The sequence below is a fragment of the Lithobates pipiens genome, unplaced genomic scaffold (assembly GCF_037356315.1).
Source record: "Lithobates pipiens isolate NorthernLeopardFrog02 unplaced genomic scaffold, aLitPip1_a1.2 Scaffold_13, whole genome shotgun sequence".
In the NCBI taxonomy this organism is placed as follows: domain Eukaryota; kingdom Metazoa; phylum Chordata; class Amphibia; order Anura; family Ranidae; genus Lithobates; species Lithobates pipiens.
In genome coordinates, this window is record NW_027507718.1 from 142,149,613 (window position 1) to 142,167,133 (window position 17,521).

The window sequence follows — 17,521 nt, forward strand, 5'->3', positions numbered from 1 at the left end:
ACCAGAAGACACTGTCAGACAAGGATGGATTGATTGATGAAGCAAAGGGGAGCCGGATAGCAAGCCAAGGTCAGGGCGGGCAGCAGACAACGTAATCAAGAGAACTAGCTGAGTCAGTACACAAGAGATCAGTTCACGAGAGGTCAGGTTCAAACAGGTTACACAAAGGGAGCACAGAGGCAAGCGTTGCTCAAGCAACCAGAAACTGATATGAGAGGAATTTAAATAGAGAAGAACATGGGGTGCTGGACAGGAAGTAGCAGGAAGGAATGATATATTAAGCAATAGGTGAAGCCAGCAACACCCATAGCTGCAGAGTGCAGCCAGAGCTGAACACAAGCTAGTGGAACAACAGGTGCCAGCCAACCTGCAGCAGTAAAGGTAAGAAACAGATCAGCTCCGCAGCTGATCTGTGACATCCAGTGGCATAATCCCTGCAAACAGTTCCAGCAGGTGACCCGTGCTTCTTTGAGCCTGACACCTCCTATTATTACCTTCAGGTGTACCTGAAGCTTAGTAGCAAGCGATACCCTCTCACCATTGGCCTCCAAATCCAGGTGCATGATACCAGGATACTAACAGAAAGTGCAGAGACTGGAATCTCACAATAAGACACATGCAATTCGTTTCAGTCCAAATACAAATTCAGACACATTTTTGCCCTTGTGACGCCATGTGACGTCAGAAGGGGGCAGTGCCTCAAGGCCCCGCCCCTTACCTATATAATTGCTGTAGCCTCTTAGGAGGCAAAGCGGTTTTTGCCATTTTTCTATTTTTCAGGTTGGTGGGCATCCTAATGAACATTGGAGGACACTATTTTTATTTCATTTTTTTAATAAAGGACAGTTTCCTGTGTTTCTTACTTTTTGGCACTTCTTTTAATGAAAGGGTACAGGTACGATGTACCCGATACCCATTCATATTGGGAAGGCGGGATCGGGGGCCCCCCTTCCAGATTCCAATAAGCCCCACGCCCGCAGACCCCAAAAACCACAGCCCAGGGTTGTCGGAAAGAGGCCATTGTCCCCATAAATATGAGCAAAAGGTACATTGGGGTGGGGGGCACAGAGCCCCCCTGCTCCAAAGCACTCACCCCTCCATGTTGAGGGCATGTAGCCTGGTATGGTTCAGGACCTGCCAGGCTACCTGCTCGGATAAGGGTCTGGTATGGGCTTTGGGGGGAATCCCTCGTCATTTTTATTAGTTTTTTCAGGCGTGTATTGGGCAATTGCCAGAGTATATTGGGCAATTACCAGCATTATTTTTCTAGCCCTTTTTTTCCACTAGTTTCCTTCAGTCTATTAGCACCTATTTCTCTCCTATATATTTATATATATATTTTTCTCTTTCTTAGCTAGTTTCCTGCAGTCTATTGGCACCTCTCTCCTATTTATTATTATTATTATTTTTTTTTTGCTATTGATGTTCATTCGAAACTATGCACATACTTTTCCCCCTGCTCCATCTGTCAACCACTTGTCATATGATGCTTCAATAAAAGGATTTTTGGAAGTGCAGCCGCCGGAATTATTTCTTCATGTTACACAGCATGCGAGCTGGGCTAGCATCTGACTAATGTGTGTGGGGATTACCAGAGACTCACTCACCTGGAGTGGCTTTTCTTGTTTCATTGGGGAAGCCCGCTGACAGATGACTCATGGTTGTTAAGGACGCGGGTGGCCAGCTCCCGGCCCGCTATCTAACAGCCGTCTATTTCTTCACACAGAATTCAAATCGGTCGATTGTTTTTTATAAAATTTATAAGACCCCTTTCACACTGGAGCATTTTGCAGGCGCTATAGCGTTAGGGCAAAACGCCCTAAAAAAAGCTGCTCCATTCACTCCTGTGTGAAAGCCGAGGGGATTAAAACCTCCCCGCTAGCGGCCAAATAGCGCCGCTAAAATGACGGTAAAGCGACGCTAAAAATAGCGCCACTTTACCTGTGATGTCAGTGGCAGCTCAGTGTGAAAGAGGTCTTAATCAAAGAATTTTAAACGGAAATTAAACTAAATTTAAAGCGGGAGTCTGCCGTTTTTTTTTTTTTAAAAAGCCAGCAGCTACAAATACTGCAGCTGCTGACTTTTAAAATAATGACACTTACCCGCCCAGCGCGCCCGCGATGTCGGCACCCGAAGCCGATCTCTCGATCGTCTCTCGGGTGCTGCCGCCGCCATCTTGGGTATGGGAATCAGGAAGTGGAGCCTTGCGGCTTCATTTCCTGGTTCCCTACTGCGCATGCGCGAGTCGCGCTGCGCAATAAGGATGGTCCCCGCTGTCTCTGGGATCCGTGTGTTTCCCAGGAGACAGCGGGGGACCTTCGGAAAGGGGCGTAGATTCTGCGGAAAGGGGCGTAGCTTCTGCAGAATCTACACCAGAAGTGGGTGCAGATACCTGTACTGTACAGGTACCTGCACCCCCCTCCCCCCTGAAAGGTGCCAATTGTGGCGCCGGAGGAGGGGAGGGTTCCAATGAGCAGAAGTTCCACTTTAGGGTGGAGCTCCGCTTTAACTAAAACAAAACCAAACAAATTACATAATGAAACTAAATTAGTAACATAACAAATCTATTAAAATTAAACAAGTTTTTCCTTTCTGCACATGTCTACTTAAACATAGCAAAACCATTATTACTAGATTAGAAATATAATAATGTTTTCTAGCTCTCTCTGCTCTCCACACTCCATTATTAAATTAATTAGATCTCTGTAAAAGCTTGGGGTGGAAGGTAATCTTTTGTTGTTCTCTGTCCATTAACCTGTGCGTCATGCTCTCCTGTCCATAGCACTCTGTGCATTACCTAAATCTGTCTCCTGCACTCTGTGCATAACACATTCCTGACCTAGGGTTGCCACCTGTCCAGGATTCACCCGGACAGTTCGGGTTTGGAAACATGTGTCTGGGTTTCAGACTGCCTGAAACCCGGACACTATTTAGCCTGGACTATGGCCTCCCAGCAGGGTTGCTGGCTGCAGTTGTCTAAGCTTAGAATGTTTGTTACACTCTTTCACACTGCCCAAAGCCAGCAATGACAACCCCTCCCCCCCCCAAACACACACACAGACAGGTGAGGAGAGAGGGCTCGATCTGTACCTCTTTCCCCCATAAGAGGTGCCAAGGGGTGAGCGAGCTCACCATCCATCCCTGTCTGTGACTGAAGTATTCCCCCTTCTCTCTCCCGCATCTAAGTGAGTACACTAAGGCAAATCAGGGTTCTCAGAGTACATCAGAGTTTTCTTTACACCAGAGGCCACTCCGTGCATCAGCATTCTCAGTGTCCCCCCTTAAATCAGGATTCCCAGAGCATCCCTTATGTTAGAGTTCCCAGAGTTCCCCTTTACATCAGAGTCTGCAGAGTCCCCCCTTACAGTGTAAAGGAACTCTGTGAGTTCAGATGTAAAAGGGGAACTCTATGGACTCTGATGTAAAGGGGAACTCTTGTTATTAACTTCCTATGATTAGAAATGTTATTTAATAGCAAAATATATGTATAGTTTATACTATAAAAAAAAAAAAAATTGTCGTGTGCCCCTAAAGTGTCCAGGTTTGACTTGAAGAAAAGGTGGCAACCCTATCCTGACCTCTGCACCCTGTGACTTACATACTCCTGTGTGTTATGCTCACCTGACCCCTGTACTATTTGCATTACTCTCCTGACCGCTGCGCTCTGTGTGTTACGCTCTCCTGACCCCTCCACTTTGTCTCACACACCCACAGTTTGCTATGGTACACTGCGTGCCTTGCCTTACTATTCTATCCTTTGGGTTCAGGAGGCTAAACCCCACCCCCGGAAAAAAATATCTACAGCTCTGAATCTAACAAGAATACCATTCTTCTCTCACAGCAGTTCTATCAGGTCAGGTGCCAAACAGAGTGGATACAATATCAGAGCCTGGCAGGCTTCATTTCTCCCCTCACTCCTAATCCCAGTTAGTTTCAGAGGCATAACTTGGAAATCTTGGTGGAACAGTCGAGAGAAGTGGCTGCAGGCAGCATTAAGACACATAACAGACACTGATACCAGTTAAGAAAAAGTAAAGAAGTAAAATTAAGCCTTACCTAGTGCCTCAAGTCGTTTCTGAATCTTTATGATAACGGTTTCCCTTGTGTAAGGAACATGTAAGGAATAGATTGCTTGTGCTTCAAATATGAAAAATATATGGCAATTATTTATTTATGAAAATGAAATATGAAAATGTTTTAAAGAGTTGTATCACATTTTTCTAGTCATTTTTTTTAATGAATTGTAATACATATTTGACATTTATTTACACATTTTCATGTCTTTCAATTTTACAGGCTATGGAATAGGCTTACCCCAAAACTCTGCCCTAACCTCTAATATTTCAGAGTTTATAAGTCGTTACAAATCATCTGGATTCATGGATACCTTGCACGACAAATGGTACAAAATGGTGCCATGCGGGAAGCGGGTATTTGCTGTGACTGAGGTAATGATATTTTTTTAGGGCTCAAAATATTGCCATAGTTTACTATAAAATGGAAAGTCACACACATAATTTATAACATATCCAGCTTTCTTCAGGAAAATGGATATACTTTAAACGTAGATGGATAAGGGAGGCAAGTAAGAAAAATCAAGCATCAAACATGTACCGTGAAAAGACATTCATCTGTATCTGCCTTTTGTTTCTGGATGCAATGTAGTGGATTTACTAAAGGCAAACAGACTATGCATTCTGCAAGTGCAGTTAAACTAAATGCTCACAGAGCTTAGTAAATGGTGTAAAGCTCTGCTGATTTCCATCAGCCAAAAAATGTCCTTGCACCTGATCGGGTATTCTTTACAAAGAGAAACTTCACCACATTTACATTTACTAAGAAAAAAAAAAAGAGTGCAATTTCACTTGTAAAGTGTGTGGTTTATTTGCTTTTAGTATGTAGCACTGACCCCCGAAGGAGCTGCTGGTAATTGAATGGGCCTGTATTCTGCTCTTCCACCCCCAATGATTTTTCTCAACCCACTTGACACAGCTGTGTGAAGCTTAATAACAAGGAACAATCCCACAATAACAATATGGATATAATATACCTTTGTCGTTACCTGGGCATCTGTTGCTCCATCTGTTAGGAGAATGAACAAGCCTCACACCAATTGTAACTTAACCAGAGTGCAAGTTTACTGAAACTGGTTTAAACAGTGGTTCCAATTGCTGTATTAACACACAAACTTAACACAATCATGCAATGAATAATTGTAAATTGTTAGCACTACAAAGATTCCTTATTTGACCCCTGCAGGTGAGTCTCCAAGTGGGACTAATGCTCAGGGTGCTAAAGCCTTGACCCTGGTCACCTTCCCACTTCCGGTATGGCCCTACTAAACACACTATGCAAGGCTATTAGACACAACACAGTACAATTGCTCAAGAGCTCTATAATGGAGTCCTTTGGATGCAACTGTGACACCAAGTCCCCCAGTGAAGATATAGTCTTTGGTATTCTTTCTTCTGCTAGCTATTATACTGCAGTGTTTGTAATCCAAAGGTTTGATAGGTAATAAAGGGACTTAAACTGAATGGTAACAGCAATTCCGGTTATATTTATTTATACCAAGTTTGAACGGACTGTCTTACGCAAATTCCGTAAGACTTTGTTCGTCAGACTGTCCGCTGAAACAGTCCGCTGAAGCCCACACACGAGCGGACTGTCCGCTGAAACACTGTTCAGCGGACTAAGTTGGGCGAACAGTCCGCCCGTGTGTACGCGGCCTCAGTCCGCCGGACTAGCACACTGACGAACGGATTGTCCGCTGAAAGCCAAGTCCGGCGGACAAATTTTGAGTCAAAACTACTTTCTAAGTCCGCCGGACTTTTACCATGAAAAAGTCCGCTGGAGCCCACACACGATCAAATTGTCCGGCGTACTGTGTACAAATCAATTGTGTGTACGCGGCATAACAAGTATTGGCTAGGTTATCTTGCATACAAGAGGTATATTATCACTTAGTCTCAATCATAGGATGTGATTACTTATCCCATGCAATGGGCATGTGTAAATAGCGATACCAAAGCTACCCATACACCTACCCGCCTGAGGGGGGAGTTTAATGTATTTCAAGTCAGCAGAAACCTGGGGGGTGGGGGAGAGAGGAGCCAGTGCAGTAAATCCTGTCATCAAGCTACACCATGAGGTGTCTGGCCTCCACCCACGCTGGCCATATTTTATGGAACTTTTTAGGGCAGTTGCGACCTATATACATCAACTTATATAGTGGGAGAGTGGCATTCACCATTGTTTTCCATACAGATATCCGCTCAGGCTCAGGTGTCTTCCAGTTAATCAAAATAGTCTTCCTGGCATAGTATGCGCAATAAAAGATAAACATCTTGGTGTGCGTGTCGGTGGGTATATTATTGGTCACTCCTAAAAGAAGAATCGGGATCAAGTTTGAGGGGTATCCCACTAATCGAACTGATGTCAGCAACCACCGCCTGCCAGAATGTCTGTATTAGGGGGCACTCACAGACCATGTGTACGTAGTTGCCTATTCCCCCTCCGCAGCACAGACATCGGTCGTCAGCAGTGTGATAGATAACTGATAGTCCTTGTGGTGTATAGTAAACCCTGTGGAGAAATTTTATCTGGAAGCGATCTTTTGCTGCTATCATAAGGGGGATGTATTGTTGGAGGCACTCGGACCAGTCTTCCTCTGTCAGGCTCGGTATATCTCTCTGCCAAGCAGTGAATGCTCTGCCAGCCCCATTACTACTGGCACATGTGAGTCTAAAGTATATGGAGGATAGTGTTCTGTCTATATTGCATGCTGTGAGAAGTTGTTCAACCGAGAATGGGGTTACGGTGACCGGATCTGGAAACTGTGCCCTTATCACATTTCGAAGTGGCATGAACCTGAAATACATCCATGGAGGAAGTGAGAATCTACTCTTTAGTTCGCTAAAGGGGAGTAGACGGCCTCCAGGCATTATGTCCCGGAGAGTTTTAACTCTGTGTCTGGCCCATATTTGCGGGTTGGGCACAGTCCTCAAATGGGCTCTGGGTTACCCCATAGTGGAGTATAGGGAGAATAGGTCCGGGGCCCCACGAACCTCATCTCCACACTCCTACAGTGGTTTTCATAGGGGTGGTAATGTGTATGTTGGATCTGGGTCCTTGGTACACTAAATTGCTGAGTTCTGCATATGATCCTAATATTGTCACCTCAAGGTTTACCGTGGGGTTGGACTGATCCTGTGTGACCCACCACCATACTGAGACCAAGACCGCAGCCCAGTAATATTTATTGAAGTTGGATAGTGCTAAACCTCCCTTTAGCTCGATCTAGCTATTCTGGGAACCACCCTCTGCCACACAAAAGTTCCGATAGACTGGTCCAGTCTATTAAAAAAATAATTAGGGATACTAACAAGAGTGTGCCTAAACATGTAGAGGAATTTAGGGAGGAAGGACATCTGTATTAAGTTTATCCTCCCCACTGGTGTAAGTGGCAGGCTCTTCCGTGTACTGCGTTTTTGGAGACATTTCTGTAGAATCGAGCGCACATTAGCTTCCAAGTAGTCCGGCAAGTGTCCCTGGACATATATGCCTAAATATTTAAATTTGTCCACCCATTGAAGAAGGGCTGGTAAGTTGGGGGGGAGCTATAGGGTTTAGAGCAAAAAGCTCTGACTTGTCCCAATTAATTTTAATGCCCGAGAACCTGCCAAACACTTTGAAGACCTCCAAGACTGCTGCTAAGGAACCATGGGGGTTGCTGAGATATAGAAGGTTATCATCTGCTAACATTGAATTTTTTTCTACCAGGGGTGGCACCAATATACCAGCTACTCTGCTGGAGGATCAGATCATAGCGGCTAGTGGCTCGATGGCAAGGGCGAAGAGGGTGGGAGAGAGGGGGCAGCCCTGTCTAGTGCCCTGGCAGAGTGGGAAAGCTGCAGACAGAATACCACTCATGCGGACCCTGGCCGTCGGGTTAGAGTATAGCAGCCATAGCCACAATATAAAGACCGGTCCGAACCCAAATTTATGCAACACTGACCACAGGTACTCCCACTCCACCTGAGTCAACGGCTTTTTCGGCATCCAGGGAGGCAATCACCTCTGCCCCCCCCCCCCTCCCCCCAGCCACCTGATCAATCACCGTGAACAACCACCTCAGGTTAATATCAGTGCCCTTCCCCGGCATAAAGCCTGTCTGGTCCCTATGTACCAAGGACAGTATTATTCCATTAAGTCAGTTAGCCAAGATCTTTGTAAGGATCTTGGCCTCAGCATTAAGCAAGGCGATGGGTCTGTATGAGGAGCAAAGTTCAGGGTCCTTCCCTGGCTTAGGAATAACCACTATAATCGCTCGCAACATAGAGGGTGGCAGTTGTGTGTCTCTGATCGAGGTCTGCAGTATCTCCCTCAACGTGGACACCAAGGACTACCTATGTGTCATTCCCCCAGGGTCTTGCCCTTCTGCATAGATGCCACAGCGCTCCGAATCTTTCAGAGTGAACGGGGCATCAAGGCCGCCGCGGGGAACGTGGGAAGATTTCTCCTGGGTCTGTTAGTAGTCTGTGGCAGTAGGTTTCAAACAGGAAAGTCTCTGTTCTCTTATTCCTTCCTAGACATGGCTCTGCACTATGCTGTCCACCCTGTCACAAAAGTGAGAGTAAAAGGTAACCCACAGCCCACAACCTCTTCTGTAGTTCACCATTCCAGCTCTGCTTTGAGCTCTAACTTCACCCGCCTTATATGGGGGCTCCCACATGACATGCCACCATTAGGAATAGCAACCCTTAAGGGAACCTCTACCTGCCTACAACTGCATGCAAACAGGGATTCATTTACTTGGCACCCCGCTGAGTACTACAGTGATTGTCAACTTCCACAATGATCTATCAGGTTTGAAATACGAATACTTACAGTGGTCCAAACTGGATCAATGGAACTATGCAATTAAAGAGGAAGTAAACCCTGATGAGTTTACTTCCTCTTTCATTCCCTGCAAAGGTAAAGCATAATGGACTACTATGCATCGCATAGTAGTCCATTATGTGTCACTTACCTGACACAGGAGCCAGCGAAGTCACCGCTGTCCCCTGTAGTCTGCCGCATCCATCTTCTCGGTGGGTCTCGCTGCTCCGCAGCTGTCATTCGGCGAAGCCGCGATTACGTCATTCCCGCACATGCGCACAGGAGCCACCACTCGCAGCATATCGCAGTTGACCACGGCGCGCTCAGTGCGCCTGAGCGCCGCTGTCTTCGGCGCATTGCGCCGTAGACATCGGTGCCTGTCTTTCGGCAAATATCTCCTAAACCTTGTAGGTTTAGGAGATATTTCTTGGACCTACAGGTAAGCCTTAATCTAGGCTTACCTCTAGGTTAAAGTGTGTTGTAAGGGTTTACAACCAGGAAAGGACAGAGGTATCTGGTTCCAAATGAGGGATAGTTAGAAGCTGAGAAGAAATAATGATATTGTGAAGAGATAAACTGCCCTTTAAAAAGTCTACCTCCCTTTTCATGCTAACATTTGGATAAAGCACTGTATTTTGTTCTTTCTGACTGTAAAATGTGTTAGTGTTGTTATTCAGATGTGCATGCCACCTGTGAATGGGCCCAACACTAGTTACTTGCAAGAACCCCAGCTGGATGCAGCTCCACTGAAAGCAGTCAGAGGCTAATGGCTCCCACTGCGTTTAGAGCCAATCGCTTAAAGGTCATTACATGCGAGTTACTGGGATTAGCTGTGGGAGAAGGCAGTCTCCCATTTCTTTCAGTGGTGCTTTTTCCCGCAACCAATTGCTGGGAACTTCCCTGGGGATTTCACATGTAATTGGGGCCAGGTCTATTCACAGGTGTGAATGTAGCCTTATTGTTATTGTGATTATATCTTACAGACGCTCCAGATGGGAATTTACCATTTTTCAGGCCTGTTTGTTCTTCTTTGTGTTGGGTTCGGCGGCTCACTTCTGACATCATTGGGTGAGAGAGTGGTCTACCATTTTGTTATACCTCGTATGCGAAAGCGTCGCAGATTCAAATACTGGCTGCATACTAGCCAGGTAAGTTAAGATTTCAAAATAAAAATGAATGAATTTGCTTTAAAATGTAGTTCAATTTTAAATGATAACTAGTATAATTGACAATCTCAGAATCTCAGCTAATTACTCAGTAAATATGTTCTACCCTTTAAGGCTAATGCCAAATACTTACATTAACATATAGCAAACATCACTTGACTGTCTTGTTTTTTGATCTACAGTAGGATCTTTAGGTTAGTGAACACAACATTTGCAATTTTGTAATGACCCTGAATAAGAAGAGAAATTATTTTTAAATAAATATACTGTATTCTCAATTCACGGATCTTGGGCTGGTCTCCATGTTTGCATGCCTTTTAACCCTAGAGGAGCTCAGGTTAATCACTCAAAGTTTTCTCAACATCCTGCTCATACACTCCAAAAAGTAGATAAAGCAAATACAGGTGTCTAAAATTCCTTAAATTTCTCCTCCAAAAGCAGAGGCATACACAGGGCCGTTAATAAGGCAGTACACCTGGTCCTATTGTACTGGGCCCAGGCCCCATCAGCTAAACAGGAGGGCCCAGAGTAGCTTTATTGTTCATCTCTGCCCAAATGAATAAATGGATTTTTACTAGACCACACCCCCACTTCTACTTGTTCCACTGCATGCCGGGGAGTGGGGGGGCGTAGGCCCGGTTGGGGGGGACCCTGTCAGGAAAGCTGTATGGGGCCCCATAATTTCTCACAGCGACCCTGGGCATACATAACCTCTCTTCATCTCCTTAAAACAATACCCAAGAACTAAACAAAGAAGGCCAAAGGGTTTCCTACGCTGTGTTCCTTACCTTTCAAACAAACAGACTTGCAAAATAAACTGCAAGAATCCTTTATATGTGAAGAACACAGCAGTAACATAGGGGTCAAACAATGGACAGGTAATACACACACTTGACATTCCAGGGCTCAGGAGTGCACTACATAAAGAATGTAGGGTACAGCAGTGCACTACATAAAGAATGCAGGGCTCAGCTTTGTCCATCTATGCAGCCTCACCCATGCCCATCCAATGCAGCCTCACCAATGCCCATCCAATGCAGCCTCACCAGTGCCCATCCAATGCAGCCTCACCAGTGCCCATCCACTGCAGTCTCACCAGTGCCCATCCAATGCAGTCTCATCAGTGCCCATCTATGCAGCCTCACCAGTGCCCAGAAATTCAGCCTCACCAGTGCCCAGAAATGCAGCCTCACCTGTGCCCATCAAATTCAGCCATACCAGTGCCCATCCAGTGCAGCCTCACCTGTGCAGGGGATCAGAGAGGAAAGGAAGAGGAGAGCTGACTGGATCATCACACAGGCCGACATCGCTGTGACAGCTTTAATTTGAATCGCCGTGTTCCCGCTGTCACACAAGTCCCACCTCCTGGATCGGCTCCTACCTATGATAGACAGCACACGTCCATTGGCAAATGGACAAACTAAGCGGTGGGACTTGTGTGACAGCGAGCGCCCGGTGATTCGAATTAAAGCTGTCACTGCAGGTGACACCAGACCTTCACCTCTTCTGCCTTAGCACCCACTCATGATCAGCCCTGTACCTGGGGCCGCCCCTGCAATCCGGGGACAAATCTGGCTCCAGGGACAGTGCCCTCAGTCCGGGGACTGTCCCCAGAAACCGGGAACATCTGGTCACCGTATTCTAGAGCCTGTTAATTGTCCTTAGTCTTATGTTCATATACAGTATCTGCAGTGAGTTCTAACAGATTTAAAGCTCAGTCACAGGGACATACTCATATTTTCTGCACAGAACGTAGGTTCTTCCTGTCAGAGCTAGCAAAAAATCCTGTGTAAAATACACACCTAAAATACTCATATTTAGATGCATGCAATGTTTAGACATGTATAATTAGTGACTGAAGGGCTTAGTCACACGGGTGTCTAAAGCGCAATGTTTAAATGTGCACAGCATACCGTTTTGTATGCATCTAAACACAGCACTGTATCAAGTATAAATGCATCTCAACATTTTCTTTTCTGAGTGTACACTTAGCTGCACATGCATACAGTCTAGAGGCACTATTCTGCAATGAGAGCAGCTACAATAATTCAACCCAGTGTGACTAGTTCTCTTTTAAAAGGTTAAAGTTGAATGGAATATGTCTTTTTAGCCTATATACCTTACAAAACTATTGAGTGAAGAGCTGAATTTGAAAAGTTTGCGGATAGCAGGTAACTAAGCTAATGGTCCTGTTGCTGTATATCTCCATGTTCGTGCTGTTAGCATACCTGCTGTTTATTACCTTAAAAATCATACATATTTCTATTATGTTTTAGATTTCCATTTACTCTTACTTTCTTTAGACCTTCAGCCTTGTCCCTTGTATCCATAATTTATCATTTTAATAATTAATTAACCTTTTAGTATCTCCCCTAAAGGCTCTAAATTCTTGGGTTACTCTATTTTTCCATTTATATTCCCAAGAAGTTTACTCTTACCTGAAGAGTACCAATTTTTTGTGAATACTAATACTCTTGTTTTAATATTTAACAGAAAATCCATCGAGCATTAAATATGACCCTTGACGACCAGGACGTGAAACCCCCAAACCCTGACAAAAGGTATTTTATTTCATATTCACTGTCAATTTAATATACCTCTTGCATAATATTTGTTTTTCCTGGGTGATCCAGATATTATATATAAAGTGAGTGAGCAGCTGACGGGTGCATCTTTAAGTGTAAATTTAACGTTGTTCAAGTATAATTTTATATTCTACCCAGCAACATAGATAGCATTCACACGTGCCTATAGTCCCTATAATGTAGTTCCTACCATTGCACATGCTTCCTTGGCAATACTTACATAATTAGCCAGGTTAAAAAAATACACAAGTCGATCTAGTTCAACCAATAAAAAAACAAAAAAAAACATACAATCCCATATACACAATCATAGCAGACAAGTGGAGGAAGGTGAAAAACCTCAGCAGAGCATGATCCAATTTGCTACAGCAGGGGAAAATTCCTTCCTGATCCCCCAAGAGGCAATCAGATATTCTCTGAACCAACTTTACCTATAAAATGTTAGTACCCAGTTATATTATGTACATTTAGAAAATAATCCAGGCCTTTTTTAATGCAATCTACTTAGCTGGCCAAAACCACCTCTTGAGGGAGTCTATTACATATTTTCACAGCTCTTACTGTGAAGAAACTTTTCCGTATTTGTAGATGAAATCTCTTTTCCTCCAAATGTAATGAGTGCCCCCTTGTCCTCTGTGATGACCTTAAAGTGAATAACTCAACACCAATTCAATATATGGACCTTAAGTGTTTGTAAATGTTGATCATATCCCCCCTTAATCTCATCTTCTCAAGAGAGAATAAAATCCTCTAATAGGTTCCTCTAATCTTTCCTCATAGCTGAGCTCCTCCATGCCTCTTATCAGTTTGGTTGCCCTTCTCTGCACTTTCTCCAGCTCCCCGATATCCTTTGAGAACTGGTGCCCAAAACTGAACTGCATATTCCAGATGAGGTCTTACTAATGATTTGTACAGGGGCAAAATGATATCTCTCGCTCTGGAGTCCATACCTCTCTTAATACAAGAAAGGACTTTGCTCGCTTTGGAAACTGCAGCTTAGCATTGCATGCTATTATTAAGCTTATCATCTACAACCCCCCCCCCCCCAATACAGAACATAGGTCTTACCGAGCCAAGCCATCACATTGGGTCACATGCCAATGAAATTATCTGGAATATGTTAGTAAGCATTTGTCTACTCTCATATTTCTTTAACTGAAAGTACACTTGAGAAATGTAGGCTGCCGTTTGTTAGTTTCTTGGCTGTTGCTTTGGAGTGCCTGCTGCACCTGTGAATGTGCCATTAGTGCTCATTCATACATAAAGTTGGGGGGCGGTAAAACCCTGCAGTGGTTTTACAGCCCCCAATCCCTACCTTCTTTAGCTGCTGAGGCAGCAACCAAAGGTGTAAATTAATTCCCCTGTTGCTTTTGGTTGGTGCTGTGGCCTGCCAATTGTAACCCATTCAGGTAAAGGGGGCCACTCTGCAAGTGTCTCACAACTGCATGCTTATACAGGGTCCAAGAGGTTAAAGCAGGTGGTGAGAAAGCAACACAAATCTGCCTGCTTTAACCCCTTGTTTGCTGTACTGCACAAGGTTGCAGGGCACTTGCAGAGTGGCATCATTCACTTGAATGGGTCATGTTTGGCAGGTGCTACACCCACCAACCTTGATAGGATGTATAACTCCTGCTGCAGCTGCGACATGTGTACACCCCTGGCCACTGCAGCTAAAGGGGGTGCAGATGGGACAGGGTTGATAAAAACACATCTTAACTATGGGGTTTTACCACCCTCAAAACTGAAAAAGTTAATAAACTCTTACAGTTCTGAGCCCCTTATAAGGCTGTTTTCACACTGATGTGCTGTAGTTTACCTGCACCGTGGGTGCAGCTCAATGCATCTGCAATTTTCCGGGGTAACTGCACTTTGTCATAGACTTCTATTGTATTCTGCAGGTGTGGTGGGCTTTCAGAAAGTGCACCAAACCTGCAGGATATAATAGAAGTCTATGGCTAAGCGCAGCAAACCCAAAGGAAAGCTGTGGGTACACTGCATCAGTGTGAAAGCAGCTCTATACTATTATGCCCAGTGTATGGCTTCACACTGACCTGGAGATCTCATCTTTCCTGCTGCTGGCACCACTCTGGAGACCACTAGCCGGGATAAGAGGTGGAGTGTAGTTGGTATCACTCTGCATTGGACAGGAGCCAGCACTACAGAGGAGGTATCGGCTTATGCGGCTCTTACTCCCTACTACAGCTCTAATTTTACAAGTACTCCCTCTTGCATTGCACTCTGTTTGATGATCTGGAATGGTAGGTCAGTAAATCCAGACTGCGATCTACCAGTTACCTTGCCTGCAATCTACTGGTTGCTGACCCCCGTCCTATATTGTACTTGGCTCTTCCATTTCCAGTTATTATTTTAACTCTTTTTTTGCAGCTGTAACCTTCAGAAGGATGCCAACAAAAAACCTCAGTCTGTCTGGAACAATTTAGGTCGGACTACCATCCGCCAGGAAAAAAGGGTACATTTTAACCTAGAGACTGTAAATGCAAAGGATAAACCTTGTGAGAATGGTCAACCCTGTCGCCCCAAAGAGGAAGAGCTAAGGGAGCTGGAGGAGAAGATTGAGGACATGAAGGAACAACTAAGAGCTGCCTTGGTGAGAAAAAGTCAGTTGATGGTAATCCTCCAGCCCCCGTGTAATCACACTCAGCCAAAGGCCGAAGGAAACAGATGATAACCATGACATTGTTTGTCTCTATGCAACTTATCTAGACAAAAGTTCTGTCAGAGAGCTTGCAATCTAATTGTTCACTTCTTCCAGTGAGGAGTTGCAGGCAGTTCATCACTGAAAGATTTATGCCAAGGCACATGGAGATTAATTAACTAATGCAATCCTCAAATACTTCAAAGGAAATACTTATCTGGTGCAATATTGTTCAACATGGACTAGTAATGTGAAATCATTATAATGGCATATTATCACTCTACCCAATCATACATTCTTGGAATCGGAGGAAGAAAAAATTATTTTTCACTGCATTTCTATTCTGTATGACTTTCTTGTGTCCTCTTCTATAGTTCATCTTTTATGATTGTTGCAAGCTATTCATGAATTCATTGTACAGCACCATGGCAATATAAGACTGTAACTGCGTGTTATTAATCCTTTCACTTTTAGTAATCCTTTTCAAGCTTCTCAAGAAAATCTCCCATAATAGTCAGCTATCAATACCTGCTTCTTGGATGAATTTAGTCCATAGAATAGAACTATCTAGAAATATATTTCTGATACCTAGAATACAGCTATACCTTAATTTGTTTAGGTAAGAATTATTAAGTCTATTTTCAGTATAACAATATTTTCTGATTTCAATTTTGTAAGGGATTGACCTGAATTATTGAAAACGTAATCCATTGCTGGTGCTTTGAAAGTATTTCTATGATCATTTTATAGATGGCATGCTTACAACACATATGGGTAAAAAGAAAGAAAAAACATATTGGTCTGATCACTGAATAAGTTGACCACTAGGATGCATTAATATTCGAATGTTAAAGTGACCATCCAGAGTCACCAGCACTCAGGATCCTCAAAAGACAATTGTGACCCCAAGAAGGACCAGTGGTGCCATGCATTTGTTTCTTATGCTCTGCAAAAATTTTATGTAGCAAGTAGATGGTATACAAAGTGTGCACTCATTTAGCACATCCCTCAAAAGGTACACTCTGGTTAAAATTGAGAATAAAAGCTGAACTCTAGGCAAACAGGTAGACAGAATACATATATGGGTGCTATTTTACCTGCCAAAGGATTTGGATTTCTGTCCATCCAATCCTGAGAGTTATACAGCTTTTCCACACACCAACACCCTGTGTGACGGGACAAAAGACCTGATTTAATTACATTTTGGTATGAAGTTTCTTTACTATTAATCCTTGCCTGTATTCCAGTTGAAGCTGGTGCCATGACCACTGTTTCAGGGTGGCACATTTCCCCCACAGCATCCTATGCACCCACCCTTGCATGCAGGGACTAGAGATGTGTCTCCCTACACTGGGTGCATCAATAGAAACACAAACGGGTTGATCTATTAAAACTGGAGAGTAAAAAATCTGGTGCAGCTCTGCATAGATACCATTCAGCTTCCAGGTTTTATTCTCAAAGCTTAAACAAGCTGAAGTTAGAAGCTGAATGGCTACCATGCACAGCTGCACCAGATTTTGCACTTTCCAGTTTTAGTAAATCAACCCCAAAGTCCTGTAGCCTGGGATAGTAAGGTACTCCCCTGCCCCCTCCTTCTCCAAGCTCATATACTGTGTGGAGACTGCACTGCTGTTAACACTTTCCTGTGAAGACGAGACATTTAGGGGAACACTGAAAGAGAGCTGGAGCCAGCAGCATTGAAAGTTGTAAACTGTAAGTGCTGGGGTAAGAATTTTAACAAGTCGTTTTTTGGGGGGAATGTTTATTTTATTTTGCTCAATATGTTAACTCTACAGTCCAGGTATGTTTTTTTTTTTTGCATGGTTACATTGGTCCAGCTTGGACATCACCACCACGTCCAATTTGAGAATGCTTTGCATTCATTGAGGAAATGCAATGCTTTCTCTGAATGGCGCATGTGTCGTACACAGGACCGCGAAGCTAGCAGCGGTTACTGTCGTAGAGGTGCCTAACAGTGATTTACAGCTTCCATGAGGATTGGCCAGGTTCTGGAGTATACACACTTTCATTGGTCCAAGCTGGTCCAATATAACTATGCAAAAGCTGAAAAACACTGAGGGTGGTTTACTACTACTCTAAGTAACACCTACTTATCTTGTCCCTCCCCCAGTCTGAGAGGAGACAGAGAGATTAGCTGCTTTGTGTTCTGCTTCTCTTTTCCCTATTCTGCTCTCTCCTACTATCAAAATGTTCCTTGTTAGCCTACAAACACT

General features: G+C 44.0%; 1 protein-coding gene across 1 annotated transcript in view; it reads left to right on the plus strand.

The window, feature by feature from the left end:
* Positions 1-15,737, plus strand: part of GRIN3B (glutamate ionotropic receptor NMDA type subunit 3B) — a 244,456-nt gene extending 228,719 nt beyond the window's left edge. Inside the window, exons 6-9 of the mRNA XM_077475656.1 lie at positions 4,297-4,448; positions 9,864-10,028; positions 12,540-12,607; positions 15,017-15,737. Of these exons, the coding sequence (XP_077331782.1) occupies positions 4,297-4,448; positions 9,864-10,028; positions 12,540-12,607; positions 15,017-15,317 (686 nt within the window). The 3' untranslated portion in view covers positions 15,318-15,737. The remainder of the gene's footprint in view (positions 1-4,296; positions 4,449-9,863; positions 10,029-12,539; positions 12,608-15,016) is intronic.
* Positions 15,738-17,521: the final 1,784 nt, after the last annotated feature.